The 20,307-nt window shown below is 35.1% G+C and overlaps 2 protein-coding genes across 3 annotated transcripts in view; one reads left to right on the forward strand and one right to left on the reverse strand.

Annotated features, from left to right (window-relative positions):
* The window catches only part of LOC123536424 (kinesin-like protein KIF21A), a 102,932-nt gene that overhangs the window by 21,596 nt on the left and 61,029 nt on the right, over window positions 1–20,307 (reverse strand). The window contains exons 27-29 of the mRNA XM_053528754.1: window positions 18,964–19,017; window positions 15,918–16,150; window positions 15,030–15,146 (exon numbers count right to left, since the gene is read on the reverse strand). Coding sequence (XP_053384729.1) covers window positions 15,030–15,146; window positions 15,918–16,150; window positions 18,964–19,017 — 404 coding nt within the window. The remainder of the gene's footprint in view (window positions 1–15,029; window positions 15,147–15,917; window positions 16,151–18,963; window positions 19,018–20,307) is intronic.
* Window positions 459–8,124, forward strand: LOC123536426 (uncharacterized). 2 transcript variants are annotated; one of them, XM_045319609.2, is made up of 3 exons: window positions 459–674; window positions 1,655–2,704; window positions 6,917–8,124. In XM_045319609.2, exons 2-3 carry the CDS (start codon window positions 1,661–1,663, stop codon window positions 7,121–7,123), a joined length of 1,251 nt encoding a protein of 416 aa, XP_045175544.2. In that variant the 5' UTR covers window positions 459–674; window positions 1,655–1,660; the 3' UTR covers window positions 7,124–8,124. The 2 variants fall into 2 exon arrangements, with proteins under 2 accessions (XP_045175544.2, XP_045175545.2); XM_045319610.2 differs by lacking the exon at window positions 459–674 and adding an exon at window positions 716–1,313.

Below are 20,307 nucleotides of genomic sequence, written 5' to 3' on the forward strand. Positions count from 1 at the left end.
CCTGACCAGACTGCGCGGATGCGCAGGCTGGTCTGGATCCATGCTGGTCGCACACCCACTATGTTGGTTTTCCCATGGCACGGCTCATTTTATCAACAGCTCTTAAGCATGAAAATTATTTTTTAATATAACCTTCCCTAAGAAGGTATCTGACCTACAGTCAAACTTGTGTTAAAGACCCGTACTGTAAAACAAAAGCAAAATGACCACTATTTTCTCTTCCCCCCTTGACCAAAAATAATTTTAATTCACTTGTTATGCAAAATCACTTGTCAGCAAAGATGGTTTTTTTATTTACAAGAGTGGTCGATTTACTTTTTACACAACCTCTTTACTGCACCTTATCTGGGTTTTAATTACGTTCCTGTAAAAAAGAGATTATGTCATGACGCTTGTTTCGCTAGCTTAAACGCAACAGTAAATCAATCATCAATATAGGCGAAATGGGATATAAAAATTGAAAGAGACGATATTTAATCGGATCAACCAAGATCTCTGATCTTTAATGAAAGGGTGAATTCATGACACAAATACAATATTTTACGAGTTAATCAGTTTAATCAACCAGAAGCTGTTGAAGACGTGACAATCGCACAAGTCTTTTCCTCTCGAAAAAATGCCAGGGTAAAGATAAATCGTACAATTTTATCGTAAAAAGGATAATTTATCGAAAGGTAAATATACATTTAATATAGTCTCTCTACTAAATCAAGTCGCAATGAAGGCATTGTGCAAAGTTTGGAAATAGTTTTCTATGTAATATTTTAAACAGCTGGAAACTTAATAAGGAGATATTATTCAAAATATTTTTTAGACGGAATATTTCATCGGAAAATAATGTTTGCTATTATCAGGAAATTGGATATTAATCATTGAGAAATTTTTTTCTTATCGGACTAAACTTAAACAAATATTATTGGATACCGTGCACTTATACTTAATGCTACCTGCAGACAGACAAACACGGAAACAACAATGTCAAAAAGAACAATTGCATTGTTTGTCAAAAGACGAGTAAACATTATTTTAATATAAAATCACATAAACATAAATCGTTTAAGTACGGTAGATTGATAATCGGACAAAACACTCTTAAAAATCCCAGCAAGAAATTTCGTTTAGATTGTTATTGGACAAACCACAGAACATCGGTAAGCTTGTCATTGGACAAACTTCAAAATGATGATTTATCAAAATTTCATCTTGAACTGAAAAAGGAACGTGATAATCAAATAAATTAATTTTGGAAAATGTTGAGGAGATAACACTTTAACTTTAATGGTGAAACAAAAAGAATAATTCATCATGGAAAGGTATTGTAACGAATTGTCTTAGCATGTTATTTCTTCAGTATTTAAACGTTAAATAAAATTTTTTTTTGTTTATTTTGAAGGAGGAATAATTTAATGGATCTGCTGTAAACAAACCAATGTGGATACAAAAACAAAAGCAGACAATGTTTGCCCTGAGCTTTCTTTAAATTCATTTATAGTATCTATCACAGGGTAAAAACTTGCATTTAAAGCAACATTGTTAAAGATTCACTTTGAGAAGTTGTTTATTAATTTCTACTGCATGGACAGGGATCCTTTAACACAATTTTTTTAAAGAACAACTGACTTCAAGTTATTTGAATTAAATTCTTGCGTTTCAGTCAAACATGTACGATCACTTCTTGCGTAACAACACCACTAATCGCCTGCAGGCAGATTTGCGGTCAACTATGAAAGCGTATGATAGTGACAAGGAACGGCTGAGCCATCAACTTGCAAACTTACAAAACGCAGAACGTAGTCATACCAATATGTCAGTGGCCTCATCAATGGACCTTTCATCAAACACCAGTGTAACACTTACACCACGGAAATTTTATCGTGCACCAAATTTAGCTGCGGGAAGCATCAGCAGTGGCGGAACGGGAAGTTATAAATCTGGAACAACAGAACGGAAATGGAAAGACAGAAAAGAACATGCCGACAAGATGAAGAAAGAAAAAGACCTGTTAAAATTACCTGTGATACATTCGGCTAGTTCAAAACGTTCAGAGTGGTATTCTGGGAAATTTTTGCAATCGTCACCTCAGAAAGAAAGACCTTTATATGCGCTAGAACCTTTGCCTGGCATAAATGCAGCAAAAGCCTTATTAGCCGACAGTATGAAAATTCCGAGTATTTATGACCCAAGCAGAACGGATACAGCCATCGACACCACAAAGACCAAAAAGGGTGTGAAAAAAGTTACATTTGCTGATGAAAAGCATGGCACTCTTCTTTCAATCAGTCAAATAGAAGCAAAGGAATCAGAATCAAAATGCGAGCCAAAAAACTTCGAAGGAAAAGGTCCAGTTCCAAGACTGAACCTGAAAACCAACCAATTTTCTCATATGTCCAGACCCCTGCGTCCAAGAAAAACTTCTCTATTACCCCCGTTACAAATCTCGCCCAGCGAGATACGACAAAATCCTCATAAGGTCACTGCAGGGGTCAATCACTGGAAAAATTTATACAGCAATATTGTCGACCCTGAACAAAAGACGAAAGCACTTGCAGACATTTTCAGTGCTCTACGTCTGAAGAAATATGAAAATGAGCAGGCTATGAAGTACGGTAATTCACCTCGACCTATGGAGAAGGATGAATTAGTGAAAGAATTCTTGTCTATGAATGTATCTGAAAGAATTGCCTACAGGGACGAAAATGGTCATGTAAGTAGAATATTACCAAATGTTCATCCCAAATTACAAGAAAACAATGTTTTAATTAACTAAATATTAATATGTGTGCCCTTCAAACTTTTCTAAGTGATGCAAAATTAATACTGAGCATCAGAAGGATTTCCCTGTTATCATTCTTTTTCCATCTAAATCATAAACAAATATTTATTTATATATTTATTTTTGATATCAGTAAACTGGCTGAGTACCAGCTTCCAGTGGCTTTCAATTCATTGAGTTCAGTATACTGAAAGCATTCTAACTGTCCAATCATTGCTTTCCTTAAATTTCCTGCAGACATGAACTCTGCGGTTCAAAATCTGAAGATTTCTTATTAATCTAATTTCTCAGATCTTCTTTCCTACTGTCTGGCTTCATACTGAAGTCCGATACCCAAGAATGTTTCCAATGATACCTATGTGAAATTATTTTTGTGGGAGACTATTTTTCCTGGATTTCATAGTTCAGTCAATCCATATAAAGGAATAATTTTCCCATTCGTTTTCTGTCAAAGACAGGAAATCCACAAATTCACATCCCCACAGAATAGCTGACTTGACCAAAAACCATGAAATTTTATGCTCATGACACTAAATGATTTCACAGTATTACTAATATTCAAAATTTGTTCAAAGACATTGATATTAACCTTTAGCTGGCTCAATTTCTATAATGGACTGGTCCATCATACCATTTATCATTCAAAGGCGTCTTCACGAAAATTTACTGACTGAATAACGAACGGACATGCAAGCTGATTTTGGTCTGCACTGGTCGCAGACATAATATCTTTAAATCAATCTTCACTTCATAAAATTTGCAGTACTATTCCTCATATCTAGGAGAAAAATTTATGAGCAACTATTTACAAGACCCTTTCCGATTTCAATTAAATGATTATTTTCTTTAATGTGACAGCATTAAGATATTTTGTCAATGCAATATGATGTTATCTAGATTGGTTTTAGCACCTACCGTGTGACACAGCCATTTTGATATTTTGTCCAAGATAACGGAGGTCCTTTCGTCCAAACCTCTAAACAGTTACCTACCTATGTTGACTGTGTCTTAAAAGGTGGTCACTCGTGTTTCAAAATTACTTTACAATTTTCATTGAAAATGAGTGGATACAATAAAAAAAACAGCCATTATATTACTTCTCGGTTAAAAAGATGAAAATTTATGAAAAAAGGAATTATTCATGGTTCATGCAGAACATCCAAGGCAATATTCAAGTACTTTTCAAGTACTTTTTTTTACTTATTCAAGGACTAATTTTCTCAAAACTCTTAGTCCCAACTTTTATAATTCACTTCCAACAGTGTTAGAGTAGAAACTATACTCCATGTAAACTGTATTAAAATGCTGTCTTTTTTATGAATGCTACTGGTGCATAGTAACCATAAATTTCTTTCGAATAATCTAATTTTTCTACAAAACAAGTGGCTGACAGACCATATTTCAAGGAGTTTTGGTTGAAATTCAAGGAGTTTTGGTTGTAATTCAAGCTGTTTTTCTCTCCAAAATTCGAGTACTTTTCCAGATTTTAAGGGTTTTAGTCATTTTCAAGGAGTTTTCAAGGACTAGCACCAAATTCAAAGACATTCCAAAGTCTGTACTGAAATTCTTTGGCATATTTTGTTTTTTCACACTTTCATGTTGGTTTAACATTTAACCAAAACAGGATTTCCAATTAGGTTAGCTAACTGTCATATACCAAAGATATGCTACATGAATTCCTACTTTAACTAAATTAGGATGAAAAGACAAAGTACAGGCTTAGCACAAAACGGTTGTAACTTATATGAAATAAAGAAGTTACAACCGTTTTGCACTAAGCCCATGAAAGGGAAATTGTCACAGTGAAGGTTCAGCAACTTAAATAGTAAAAATCTGTGGATTTGTCATTTACTTCATGGGGACATAAAATTTGTGGTTTTAAGATTTCAAGGCAACCACTAAATCCACAAAATTAGTTCACAAGAACGTTACCAATGTCACAGTATTCAGACTTGACATTTTAAAATCGTATCACACTTTTAAGGACTGACAACCCTAAAACTTCATAAAATTCAATTACATAATTTTCTAAAAAAGATTTTCTATGTTTAAAAAGGCTATAAATCTCATTGATATTTTCTCAAGTCATTCCATGTGCACTTCATTTTTTAAAACACGACACTTCACTTTCAAACAGAAGCCATCTATACTATATAAACACAGATATTTAACAGTTCAACAGAGATTTAAGCTTCTGTAAACTTTTGGAAAATTTATAAGCAGGCAATGATTAGTTTGCAAAATTTTGCTGGTGCCTTTTCTACCTTGTCGTATTTCTTTACGATTTTATATTAGAGGTATCAAAAATAAAAGATACAAGACTTAGTGGCGATTATTTACAAAAAAAATATACCCCGAAACAGTGATTTGTCTCTGAATAAAATCATTATTTGTAGGAATAAAATCACGAGGGAGCAGCCCGAGTGATATATGCATCCTGAACGACAAACAGTCATTTTATTCAAGAGCAAATCACTGTTTCAGGGCTGGGAGGGATCGGAGGCTACATAATCTTCATGGGTTCTAATAAGATATCAGAATTACCAATCCTAGCCACATAGTCTCAAATTTCAAAAAGAACTTAAAATGGAAATATATGACATCTTGTACCAAATAACTGTTTTGCCCTACTTAATTTTTTTCTGATAATTACGTGTCATTAAAAGTTCTAATAGTTTCTAATGAGGTAGGGACTGATCTAAACAGAAATTTTGAAAGCCAATACCAAATTAAGTTCTTCTTTATCACATATCATTCAACAGTTGTCTACAAAAAGCGTTTATCAGGACAAAGATTTTGGATCAATTCAAATAAATTATGATATAAGATCGATAAAAACAGAATGACAGTTTAAAATTTCAATTTTAGTCCAACAAAGAAACTGAGCCGATCATTCTGAGAGAACGTCAAGAGGTCTTACAGCCTTGATTTTTAACCGGACAAAACCTTACACTGTATCAAATATCACTTTTTCTACAAATCAAATCCTCTTCTTGAAAAATTTTATTTGCCAAATCTATTGAATCAATGTTTATCTAGTTATGATACTGATCAATGTAAGTTAAAAGAATTTGATATGAAGCTTAATTTAGTAACACTTTAATGATGTAGGCTTAACTTGTGTTTAATTCAGTTTATTACTAATATACTTAACTGTCAAATTGTCAGAGATGGTCTAGGCACCACGTCTATTAATCAAAGGCCGCTTTTTCCAGTTCCTTTTGTGTTGTTAAAGAACAAATAATGTTATTCTAACAAACCAACTATGTTAACAGAACACTGTTTGCTCTCCTCATAGGTTGTCCCAACGAAAGTCGTCCTGTATATGCTTCTCAATCACTTGTTCAATGATATTCAAATTTATCCTATAACCGTTTGTTGGGTTTATTGTCACATCGGCAAGACTACAGGTCAAACAGATTTTCCAGCTTCTGACAGAGGAGAAAGACCCCAGCTGCTAATCCTTCAGTCAGTCAAGGGCAGCACCAGGCTAAAACCTGTGACCTTCTGCAAGCCAGATGAATGGCTTCCTCACACAAATTAGTTCTACACCCTATTGGTGAGGTGTTCAAGCCACAGTGATTCAAAGTCACTGACCTTTAACAACTGGCCAAGGAGGCCCCAGCAGTCCTATATTAATGTTTGCTTCACTGCATGGTTACGTTAGTTCTATACTGATAATTATGTACTTCAACACTACATTTAGTTCAATTCATTATTCATATATGCTTTAATGATGTTAACTTGATTTAAGAATGATATATATATATATATAACTTTACTATACCGTAGAAGTGGGCAGATATACGTTTCATCATTAGATTCAATCCGTAAAGGACCGTAGAAGTGGGCAGATGTACCCGTAAAAGTGGGCAGACTAACGGTACTGGAATTGAAAAGAATCTGCCCAGATTTACGGGCTTGGTGATATATATATATATATATATATATATATATATATATATATATATATATATATATATATATATACTTAACTTCTTTTAAGAATGATATATATATATATATTTAACTTGATTTAAGAATGATACATATATATATTTCATGGACATTCCATTCAATTCAATACTGATGTAGATGTAAAATTGAAGTGTTTTCTCATTTTCTGTATTTACTATTTTACAGACAAGAAAAGGCCTTGTTCCAACACCAAGAAGCTCCTCTGTATCAAGACTTTCTAATGGGCATCCTAACACGCTCCAGTTACAGAAATATCTACAACAAATGTCAAGGTCACGTAAATTCATGGAACAATTGCATGATCAACAATGTTCACGTGCCTCTCAACACACTCTTCAACAAATAGCCACACCAATCTCCGTCAAGGGTTGACAAAAAAGTGAAGCACAATCATAAAATCTGTTTTTAAGAAAACATAATGTGACATGTGCATCAAGAAAATACTGCGAAACCTATGCTATTCATGGAGAACTATTTTTCTTGTATTTTGTGGTTGTGTCAAGCATTTTGGTTGTATCAATCACACAAACCGAACATCAAAAAAAAAAAAAAAAAGAAGTTTCCAATAATTTTATCTTTAAAATTTGAATTCCACAATGTCATGTTCCTATGAAAAAGACATCATGAAATTTTACGCCATAAGGAAACTGAATGATTTCATAGTACATAAAAAGAAATCATACTTCACAACTTGAAGTGACTACTATATTTTTAAGTTAATTATGCAAATGAGACATGTAAAGGAACTAGAGAAAATGAATAGCACAAACTGGCAGCAAACCATGTGCTAAAATGCCGTTCACTTTCTGTCTTTTCGGATTTCGTAATTAATGTTATGATGTGTAGCGTGTCAGCTTTTTTTTGCTTTGACCTCTTCATTCATTAGGTCATGTTTTGCTACATATGTCCCTATTTTTGTTAAGGATGGTGGGTCTAGGGGTGGATGGGGATGGTATGGTTAGGGGTGGAGAGGGAATGTATTGTTGGGGGTGGAGGGGAGGTAGGGTAGGTGGTGAATGAAGTCAGGTTTTATAGAAGGAGGGGAAAGGAAGGGTTGGGGATTGGAGGGGGAAGGGGAGGGAATTAAGATTTAGTGATTTTACATAACCATCCTTCAGCTGGCTGATGACTGGGAATACATAATATCATATCTTATCTTAATGCCAGACAGGCATGTCATGACATTGAAAAGACAAGAATGTGTGAACGAGCAACTGGTTCTGGAGAGGAGATATTTTCTTCAGAGCAGATTTAAAGATGTTCTTCAGAACAGATCAATAACACATACAATCAGTATTGTAGCTTCTAAGTCTTTCTATTCATAGTGCTTCACAATTTCATATGTAAAATATGTCAATAAATATTCCTGTTCAGTGTTGTTCCCTCAGATTTGTTCCTTTGCAACAAAATACAGTACAAGAGGGTCATGATGACCCTGGATCGCTCCTGAGCAATATTGCCTACATGTCATTAATAACAAGAAAGAAGATATATGCATTTTGTGTGATGTTCAGAAATTTCCAATGTTGAATATGGAGATCACCAAAATAGCCAATTTTTGACCCTTTCAGGGACATTAACTCTGGAACCCATGGTTGCATATGGCTGGTTCAAGAAAGGTACCAAGATCTTATGGTTACTAAACAAGTTGTGTGCAAGATTGGTTAAAATCTAAGCAATAAATGAAACCGCTTTTGTGCAGACAAGACCAAAATAGTCAATTTCTGGCCCTTTCAGAGGCCCTAACTCTGGAACCCATTACGGAAAATGGCTGGTTCAAGAAAGGAACCGAGATCTTATGGTGATACAACTTGTGTGCAAGTTGGTTAAAATCCAATCATAAATGAAACTGCTACTGTACAAAGAAGACCAAAATAGTCAATTTCTGGCTCTTTCAGGGGCCGTAACTCTGGAACCCATGGTGAGATATGGCTGCTTCAAGAATGGAACCAAGATCTTCTGGTGATACAAGTTATGTGCAAGTATCATAAATGAAACTTCTATTGTGCAGACAAGACCAAAATAGCCAATTTCTGGCCCTTTCAGTGGCCATAACTCTAGAATCCATAAAGGAATATGGCTGGTTCAAGAAAAGAACCCAGATCTTTTGATGATGGTGATACAAGTTGTATGCAAGTTTGGTAAAAATCTAGTCATAAATGAAACCACTATCATGCAGACAAGACCAACAAAGCCGATTTTTGCCCTTTCAGGGGCTGTAACTCTGGAACCCATGGTGGGATATGGCTAGTTCAAAAAAGAAATCAAGATCGTATGGAGATACAAGTTGTGTGCAAGTTTGGTTAAAATCAATCCATAAATGAAACCACTATTGTGCAGATAAGAAATTGTTGACAGACGCACAACTGACGACGCATGATGGTCATCAAGTGGTCACAAAAGCTCACCTTGAGCCTTTGGCTCAGGTGAGCTAAAAACACAGATCACTAGAGGTTGGAAGGGGATAAAGAAATGCTCGAATTATCCAAGGGTTCCAGTGATACATACATAGAGTATATATACCTTTAGCCTGCTGGCGGCAATTGTATCTGCCTTTGTGACCAGGGCAGACCAAGATCAGCCTGCACATCCGTGCAGTCTGATCATGGTCTGCACTGTTCGCTATTCAGTTTGTAAATTTTCAGTGAACACCCCTTCGATTAATAAATGGTATTGCCCAAATTAAATATTGGACCAGTCCATTTTAGAAATTTAGCAGGCTAAGGGTTAAAGCCAGATGAATGGCTTCCTTACATGAAAGAATTCTACTCCCCAAAAAAACCTATAGCGGCACGGGACAAATGATTCCAAGGCAGCAACTTTTCTCCATTCAGCCCGGAATGTCAATTTGAATTAGGAAAATAATCAATGACTGCGAAATGGGAAGCCTTGTGTGAAATTTCAATCCAATACATTCCATGGATACCAAGACATGACCTTGCATGTAAAAAATTAACCAAGGTGTGACAGTGAAGCCCTTTTGAGAAGAGCTGCTCACTCTTTTTGGAATAGTCAAGCTGAAAAGAACAGATTTTAATTTTGATTTCTTGGTTTAGTATCTCTTGTAGAAAATCAGATTTTCATTTATTCATTTGTACTTTTAAAGGCCTAGATTTTGGCAGTGGGCCAAGGGATTTCTGTCTTCACCAGCACAGTTGGGGGCTAATGACCATCACAGTATGGCTCCAATAAACAAGGGTCATTGTTTATTGGAGAGACAGTCTACCTTACAAGTGTATCAATTAGTGAGAAGGGGAAACAATGTAATTTATTTTAAATTAATGAATAAATGATAACTTTTAAAGTTATACTAGATTTTTTTTTGCATTTCTATGTAAAGAAAAATATTTGTTGATAAAACACAATAATAAATAATCAGAAACTTATGTTCACAATAATGAAATAATGAGAAACTTACTAATAGAAATATGCAAATTTTTATTTTTTCAAATTCTGTCTGGAGAATTGTGATATTTTAGAAAAATGTGACTTTTTCTCATCTAAAGATTGCAGAATAATGTAAAAAAAAAATTTTGTCTAGAATTGAAATCAATATTATTACTGTATCTTTTATCATCCTATATGTAATATAATAATAATAATAATGATTATGATTATTATTATTTTATTATAACATTAAAGTAATAGTTATTATCATCTATATAATATCAAAATAATAATAATTATTATTATCATTCCACATTCACTGAAGAAAAAATAATTCCTTTCAACTCCACTGCACACATCTTCATGGTCTAGTTGGGGTCCCTGCTGTGCTAATTGCCCTCTAATCAGTTACTGTTACATAATCGCTGATAAGCAGCAGATAAGATGGGAGTTGTATATTGGATTTGGGGGGGGACACTTATATAGTAGTGAATCTAGGCCTTTAAGGGAAATAGGTCAATTCTTTTCAGTATTTTGACTGATGAGTTCCGTGACATTTTTTGGGTAGAATCTTTATCTTTGAATTCAAATAAATATAAAAGTTATTATAATTTCCATTTAAATTCAAGTTTTGCCGGGTTTTAATTACCTGCTGTACTTTTAAACTTGTATTCAAATGTAAAATACTTTCACACCAATGTTGTTCTCAATTGCAATTACACCATACCCTGAACTTTTGTACTACAGTACTGTACAAAAGATCATAATTTGATTGTTTCGTTAATACAGCTTGGGGGTCAAAACATTCTAAACACCATATAATATGGTATTGATCATTTCAACAACTGTGGAAGAAAAGAATTAATAAATCTATTTCAAAATATTTAATAAGATAAGATTTAAAATCACAAGTATTTAAATAGCTTCTGTAGTTCTAAATAGATTTAATAGCATAGATTTAGATTAATCTCAACAATGTGATAAAAGTTAAAAGTTCAATATTTTTGTGCCTTTGACAACTTTATATTTATATGAATAATGATAATATTGTCCCAACTACAATTCCTAAATGATTAAGTGATTCCCAACCATTCCCGAGGACGAGCCTGTTTCATGATAATTGATATAACAATAACTCACATTTCTTGTACATTATTTGACAAGGAATCTAGGAACACTGGTTATATTTATAAAGCACAGCAGGTCCATTTTGAACTCTTGGCAGTAAAATATATCTTCATAATAATTTCGTATCTGCCCACATGAAAATTTAATGTCTAAAATTTTCTGAACTGCTATCTGAATATCTAAAAATTGTCTGAAAAGTATCTTTTTTTACTGAATGCTGAATTTTGACTTAATTTGTACTATTCAGAACAAATTCAGCCTTAATATAAAATAATTCAACAAACATTCAGAAATGCTGAAATATTCAGACTTGATTCTAAATATTGAATTAAAATGACACTATTCAGAACATATTCAGACTGACTGAAAATTGTCTGAATTATTTGAGAATGTACATGCCAAGGAAACAGAACAACTCTTTCTGCACACAGAAACAAAATCGAATTTTTGGAAGATATCAAAACTGTTCCATAATGAAAATGTCTCTTCCAAAACATATACAGTCAAACTTTATTCACTCGAACATGGATAATTTGCATACTGCCCTTTGCTCAAACTCATTCAGATCCCGGCAAAATCCCTGTATACTGTAAATTGTTTGATGGCTCAAACTACTGATTTTGCTGGTTTCGTTGATTTCGAGGCAACAAATTTTGACTGTAAATACCATTTTTTTTGTAAAAGAATCTAGGACAAGGCTCAAATTGGTTGATAATATATGGTATTAACCCTATATAATATAAAGATTTCATTTTTTTGCTTTGCACTTAAAGACAGCCTGTAATTCAAGTTTGTAAAACACATTTTTTGCTTTGCACTTAAAGACAGCCTGTAATTCAAGTTTGTAAAACACATTTTTTGCTTTGTACTGAAAGACTGCCTGTAATTCAAGTTTGTAAAACACATTTTTTGCTTTGCACTGAAAGACAGCCTGTAATTCAAGTTTGTAAAACCCATTTTTTGCTTTGCACTGAAAGACTGCCTGTAATTCAAGTTTGTAAAACCCATTTTTTGCTTTGCACTGAAAGACTGCCTGTAATTCAAGTTTGTAAAACCCATTTTTTGCTTTGCACTGAAAGACTGCCTGTAATTCAAGTTTATTAGACATTCTGTTACAACCTACTTCACTTATAATTTATTCAAAGTAAATATTATGACAATTTAAATGCTTGCATGCAAACATAAAGACTTAAGTGATTTAAATATAGACAGGCTATTGAACAAGCTTAATTCTTGATTATTTTGATTTATTTTCATTCAATCCTTTTACAGTGTATTAATATAATGCCTTCCATATGATAAACTGTTTTATTCACCAGTTTATCTTAATATATTATTTGCTATCCTTTGAGGAAATTTTTACTCAAATTTTAACACAAGAAAAAAAAATTGTATGCAGTATTCCCGCTGTGACTTTTGACTTTTGAAAAAGCAGAAGTCTACTTCATGAGCTATCAACTGCCCACTTTAAATTTCAGCAAATAAATACTATATGGGTTTTCATCTAACAATAATTCAACAAGAATTCTACAAAGATTCTGCTGATACTGAAGAAGGAAATTTACATCTTTTTCTTATGTGCATGTTATGTTTTTTTCCCTTTGTCATGGCAATATTATCTATTTAGTTATGTTGTTTTACAGACCTTTCCATTGGTCTAAACAAACAACAACATGATCAAAGACAATTAAGAAGTGTTGGACTGTAGGCGGAGCCAAACATATCATAACCTGCAGCAGTGATGTCACAACATTGAAATGTCATTAATTTAAGACCAAAGACTGAAATAAGTGACCAATCACTGAAAATATTTGGATCTGATAACTCTCTCCTCAAGAATCTTTCCAGTTACTGGATTTTATAATAAACCGATTGTTGCCTTTTATGTTCTGTGGCTACAAGCAAAGAAGTATAAAATACACAGAATGGCAACTGGCTGTAATCTCGCGTGATCTCGTGTCAGAGCGTGAATCGGCGTTATCTTAGTAAAAACATACATCGGCGAGCATGGAGTTACAATTTGTACCTTTAAAACATCATTTAAAATACATGTTAGCTTCTAAAACAACATTAGTTTAATGTGAAATAGTCTTAAGACACAAAGTACACATTTCTTACCATCAAAAGAAGCGTGGTCATACGGTGATAATTAATTTACCAATGAATAATTACTTTCGCATACAAAATGGCGCGTGGAGAACGCATCACTTCCGGTAAACGAGATCTCATTCAGTTGTCACGTTTTTTGGGCGAAATTTGCTCTATATGCCTTTCAAGTTGCCGATCTTTTTATTTTTATAGCTCTTTGCTACAAGTAAGCCCTCTTACAATAGCATTTTTCCCAGGTTGATTAACCTTTTTTCAACCTCACTTATAGGCAATAGTTGAATAATTTGACTGGAATTTTTACTAAAATTATGAAGAAGATATTAGCAGCTTCCTCATCTTGGTCAAGTTTCAGCAGAATCTGTAACATTGAATTGTGTATGTTCTCCCTGATGTTTGATAAAAGATCTTGTGACTGAAATCATTTGTCCTCTACCTTTGATTCATGAAGAGAGGTTGGCAGTTTCTTGCTGGAAACGTGTTATTACTGGTACAGAATTCAGGAACACTGGGTAGGTTGCCTGTTTGTTACAAAACTGAAATACTGTTGAACAAGAGCACCGCCTTGCGGGTGCTGACGCTCATCTGATTTTTTTTGTATAATAGAAATATTGTCCTACCCATGATTTTCTAAGTCTAAAAAGGGCCATCACTCTTGCAAAAAGCAGGATAGAGTTATGTTTCTTGATGTACAGTGTCCACTTATGATGGTGAAAAACTGTTGCAAGTTTTAAAGCAATAGCTTTGATAGTTTTTGAGAAAAGTTGACTTAAACATAATATTAAACCAAGAAAATGATTTTTCTAAGTCCAAAAGGGGCAATAATTATTGCAAAAAGCGGGATGGAGTTATGTTGCTTGCTGTACAGGGTCAGCTTATGATGGTGAACAAGAGCTGCAAGTTTTAAAGCAATAGCTTTGATAGTTTAAGAGAAAAAGTTGACCTAAACATAAAACTTAACCAAGAAATCTGATATTTTCTAAGTCCAAAAGGGCCATAAATCTTGCAAAAAGCAGGATGGAGTTATGTTTCTTGCTGTACAGGGTCAGCTTATGATGGTGAACAAGTGTTGCAAGTTTTAAAGGAATAGCTTGATAGTTTGGGGTAAAAGCTGACCTAAACATAAAACTTAACCAAGAAAACTGATTTTCTAAGTCAAAAAGGGGCAATAATTCTTGCAAAAAGCAAGATGGAGTTACGTTTCTTGATGTACAGGGTCTGCTTATGATGGTGAACAAGTATTCCAAGTTTCAAAGCAATAGCTTTGATAGTTTAGGAGAAAAGTTGACCTAAACATAAAACTTAACCAAGAAATCTGATATTTTCTAAGTACAAAAGGGGCCATAAATCTTGCAAAAAGCAAGATGGAGTTATGTTTCTTGGTATACAGGGTCAGCTTATGATGGTGAACAAGTATTCCAAGTTTCAAAGCAATAGCTTTGATAGTTTAGGAGAAAAGCTGACCTAAACATAAAACTTAACCAGGCAACGCCAACGCCGACGCCGACAACCGCTCAAGTGATGACAATAACTCATCATTTTTTTTCAAAAAATCAGATGAGCTAAAAATGGTGCTCAGTCCCAAACAAACAAATAACATTGAAATGCATCAGAACTACTGACGTTTCTATGGTTCATCTATATTTTCTTTACTTACATAGAACTTGATCTTGACAGAATAGTGAAGCTGTTTTTTCTCCTCAGTACAGGGGATGGGGACGGACTTGGCTTTGAGTAATCTTTTCTTCTCATACTTGGGGAAATAGTTGATAACCTGGAATATAGATATAATCAATTTATTTATTTTTTTTGTTGTTGTTGGATTTAACGTCGCACCGACACATGATAGGTCATATGGCGACTTTCCAGCTTTAATGGTGGAGGAAGACCCCAGGTGCCCCTCCGTGCATTATTTCATCACGAGCGGGCACCTGGGTAGAACCACCGACCTTTCGTAAGCCAGCTGGATGGCTTCCTCACATGAAGAATTCAACGCCCCGAGTGAGGCTCGAACCCACATCGATGAGGGGCAAGTGAATGAAGTCAGCGACCTTAACCACTCGGCCACTGAGGCCCCTTTATTTATTTTGTGCAGTTTAGAGTCACACAGATACAATTCAGGTAATATACTGACTTGTCAAGCTTTTGGTGGTGGTGTAAGAGCCGAGGTGACACTTCGGGTACCTAGCAGGTACAGGCAGGTACCTGGTAGAACCACCAGCTTTCTGTCAGCCAGCTGGATACCTTTCTTGTACGATGAATTCTAAATGTCAACTTAAGTTCTGGATGTATATAAGTGGCTGGCAAGTGACTTGAAGCCGGCAACCTCCACCACTCAGCGAAAGAAGCATCTTGGACAAAGATAAAAAGAAAACTGCTCAATGTAATTCAAAATCTCACAAAACTGCATCTTGTTACAACAGCAGTTTGTCCTTTTTTTTAACTATCAAAGGATTAGCAGTTCTTTTTTTACTTTCCTCTTTTAAAAGCAATGATATGTCATCATGTCTAATGGTTGATATAAAGGTTTAGAAAGACAAATAACCTGGAAGAGCTAGTTTGCCTTGGTGGTAACGATTTTGGCGGAGGCATCAACGTTCCATCACTACTGGTAACAGTTGTAGTCGGAGGTGCACTCATTGACATGACTGGCGGTATTTTTGTAACTGCAGCTGAGCTCTCGTCTGGCGTTTCCAAGACTCTGTTCAGCATTGGTGCCTGTTCTTCATTTCCGGCATACAGTAGTTCATCTGGTCTTGATGGAGTGCGTCGCCGCGCCTACAATAAACAGAGGCACAATACATCAATCACCTTTGTTTGACACTTAGCACAGTGACAACACTTACAAATCTAATATTAAAGCTAAAAAAATGCAAAATTTTATACAATCTTTCATACATACCACATGAAATGTTTCTTAATGAATTACAATTGACATCTATGTAATGGATCTGACCAAAAGAATCTGTTCCATTTCATTATTTTCATATACAGTCAAACCTGGCTGTACAGACCACCCTGGGAAATAAAAATAGTGATATTTGTTGAAAGGTCATCTCTAAACATGTAAAAGCTACACTCTTTTCAGTTAAAACAGGAGAAAATGGTGGTCTTTATACAAGCAGGTGGTCTCTATGCACAGGTTTGCCTGCACATTCTCTGAAAATACTGAGCAACAGAATGAAGTAAAATGATTGTGTACTCTAAGAAATATTAACGGAATGACAGTAAGAAAAAGGAAACATCTATTATATATTAACTAACAGAAACCTCTTAAGCAAGTTTTATCCATTAAATTTTGTTTTCTTTTACCTAGCAAAAAAGGAAAGACATTAAAGTTAAAAGTAATTATATTATATAGTTTTGAAGCTTTAGTCCGAGTTTTTGGTATTACTTGCAAAGGAAACTAAGCAAAAAGAGCCCACAAAATTTCCCAGAAAAAACAAGTATTAATAGTGTGACAAAACACATTTTCAATAACTCAAAAAATTATATTAAAAGACAACAAAATGTTAAAATATTATCTGAATTTTTTATTTTTTGTTAACTACGTCAAAGAATGTCAGCCACTTCTCTCACATAATACAACCCCTTAACTAAGCCACAGTCATGTTCCTCCCTATTGAATTCCTTATCTTTTTTGTTTTCTTGGTTTTAACATTCCCCACATAAATCCAAGGTGAAGGATGAATTACTACAGAGAGATTTCTTTTTCAGCCTATCATGATGAATTCCCCAAATGACCCTAGGGTGGAAGATGAATTGTTAGATATTTGTTTAAGCCTATCATGGCATATTCCCCACATGACTCCGAACTGGAGACAATTGGCCAGAGAGATTGTTTTCAGCCGATCATGGCAGCTTCCCCACATGACTCCAAGGTGAAGAATGAATGGCCAGAGAAATTGTTTTCAGCTTATCATGGCAGCTTCCCCACATGACTCCAAGGTGGAGGATAGAGATAAATATTTTTAGCCTATCATGGCAACTTCCCCACATGGCTCCAAGGTGGAGAATGAATGGCCAGAGAGATTGTTTTCAGCCTATTATGGCAGCTTCCCCACATGACTCCAATGTGGAGGATAGAGATAAATCTTTTTAGCCTATCATGGCAGCTTACCCCCATGACTCAAGGTGGAGGGTAGAGATAAATCTTTTTAGCCTATCATGGCAGCTTCCCCACATAACTCCAAGGTGGAGGATAGAGATAAATCTTTTTAGCCTATCATGGCAACTTCCCCACATGACTCCAAGGTGGAGAATGATGGCCAGAGAGATTGTTTTCAGCATATCATTGCAACTTCTCCACATGACTCCAAGGTGGAGAATGAATGGCCAGAGAGATTGTTTTCAGCATATCATTGCAACTTCTCCACATGACTCCAAGGTGGAGGATGAACTACTAAAGAGAGATCTTTGTAGCCTATCATGGCAGCAGCTTCCCAACATGACTCCAAGGTGGAGAATGAATGGCCAGAGAGATTGTTTACAGCATATCATTGCAACTTCTCCACATAACTCCAAGGGGAGGGGTGAATTACTAGAGAGACATCTTTTTAGCCACAGCAACTTCCCCACATGACTCCAAGGTGGAGAATGAATGGCCAAAGAGATTGTTTTTAGCCTATCATTGCAACTTCTCCACATGATTCAGAGGCTAGAGAAAGAGAGAGATTTTTAGCCTATCATGGCACTTTCCCACATTACTCCAAGGTGGAGGCTGCATGACTATAGAAAATGTCCAACATGAATCAGAGTTAGAGGATTAATAACTCTGGACATATTATCTACAGAGAACATTCACCTCATCTTGAGAGCTGAAGATACAATCTCCAGACCAGGAGACTTGTGCTTTATATACCAAGTTATTCTTATAGGTTATTATAAGAATAAGTATAATGAAGTAAGCAAATATCTTATGCAGTTGAAGGGATGTAACTCTGATGAAATACACCAAAACAGCACTAAAAATAATTTGGTGCATGCGACCTTGACCTTTGAGCCTCTGACCCCAAAACAATAAGAATCCACCTTTAATGGTACTTAATCATCACATAAAATTTGAATGTCATATTTATTATACAAGCAAACTATAGCAGCATTGCAAGTTGAAAATACAGCCCCTTAACATGAATTTCATTTAATTATTTAGTGCAACAAGAGCCGAGATAAACTGGACAACAAGTGGTGTTACAGGGATATTTCCATTATCATTACAGGCCCACTACCTTAATAACGAAAAGCAGATTATGACACTTCATAGCAGTTTCCAAATTTTATCTGCATAGGTCAGGTTAACAAAATCATGGGAATTGTCCCCCTCCACCCCATGTCATCAAAATAAGAAAAAACTCCCATCTTTTTACTTAATTAAGCGTGTCAATAAAATGTGAGAGAAGTTGTTCCACAATAAATAAAGATTCTAACTTTTTGTCTACTTATTCTACCTATGTATCCTTTTAAACACAAGATGTCTTTGACACATAATTAATACCACACTCAACAGTAAACCTCAAGTAAGAAATAAGTTACTCCATAAAAATATGTCAATATTTTTAGACGTGTTAGATGTTTTTAGTCCCTATTTTTACCTGCCGATACCATCGCATGGAACAACTCACAAACTTTGATGTTCTTCTAAAAGTCTATTTATAATATAGGTACACAGTGATTGTTATTTAATATATATACATGATACAATGTCAGCTAATTTATTTAGAATATAGATGTACATACATTCAGTTAACCTACAATATGGATTAACTCATACAAGAACAAGCCAATTCCAACTGTTTTCATTGTGAAGGATACAAAAACACAATTAAATTCTACTTCTACTACTTTTTTGAAAGTTCTAACTGACCAACTGCATTAAGGAGCAAGAAAAATTCTATTCACATGGCAACAGTTGAGGGACCACTGCCATGCATTGTGACAGCTGGGAGTAGACAAGCTTATGTATATGGACCAGCTTTACATTGCTATCTTTAGAAATTCAGGCATCTGAATTTTGCATCAACATAAACAAGAAACTGTCCTTCAATGCATTGTCTCTATCCATGACTTCCCATGTCAAACTAGAACTGTCATAGGAGTGACAAATAATACCCCGACAATATGGCCTTGTCATAGAAGTATGGCAAATTTGAAGTTGGAAAGGGGCCATAACTACGTCAAAAAATTGGTTGTTTGTAGCCAAAGTCGAACCAGATTTGTATTTTATGATGTTACACCTGTGTACCAATATTTATTTAAATCTGTCAAGCCTTTCACGAGTTATTGTCCTGAAACCATGAAAACCAACAGACTGACCGACTGACAGACAAACTCACTCCTATATACCCCAAAACTTCATTTGTGGGGGCATAATTAATACTTTTCATCCTTGTCCTTCCCTTACCCCTTTTAGACAGTAGTCAAAAAAGCCAATTGCAAAAATATGTATGATGTTTGATACACAACAAGAGCTGTCTCCATAGGATGACACATGCCCCCGATGGCACTTTGAATGAATAGTTATGGCCGATGTTAGAGTTTAGGACCTTTGACCTACGGCGCTGGGTCTTGCGCATGACATGTCGTCTTACTGTGTCACACATTCTATTCATGCATAGTTATTTTAAAACCCATGCATGAATGACAATGATATGGACCGGACATGCCCATCAATGCACGATCATGAAAAATGACCTTTAATGTCTAAGTGTGACCTTGACCTTTGAGCTACGGACCTGGGTCTTGCGTGCGACACGTCGTCTTACTGTGGTACACATTCATGCCAAGTTATTTGAAAATCCATCCAGCGATGACAAAGATATGGACCGGACACGCCCATCAATGCACTATCCTTTAACGTCTAAGTGTGACCTTGACCTTTGAGCTACGGACCTGGGTCTTGCGTGCGACACGTCGTCTTACTGTGGTACACATTCATG

The sequence above is a fragment of the Mercenaria mercenaria genome, chromosome 17, assembly GCF_021730395.1.
Source record: "Mercenaria mercenaria strain notata chromosome 17, MADL_Memer_1, whole genome shotgun sequence".
NCBI lineage: Eukaryota > Metazoa > Mollusca > Bivalvia > Venerida > Veneridae > Mercenaria > Mercenaria mercenaria.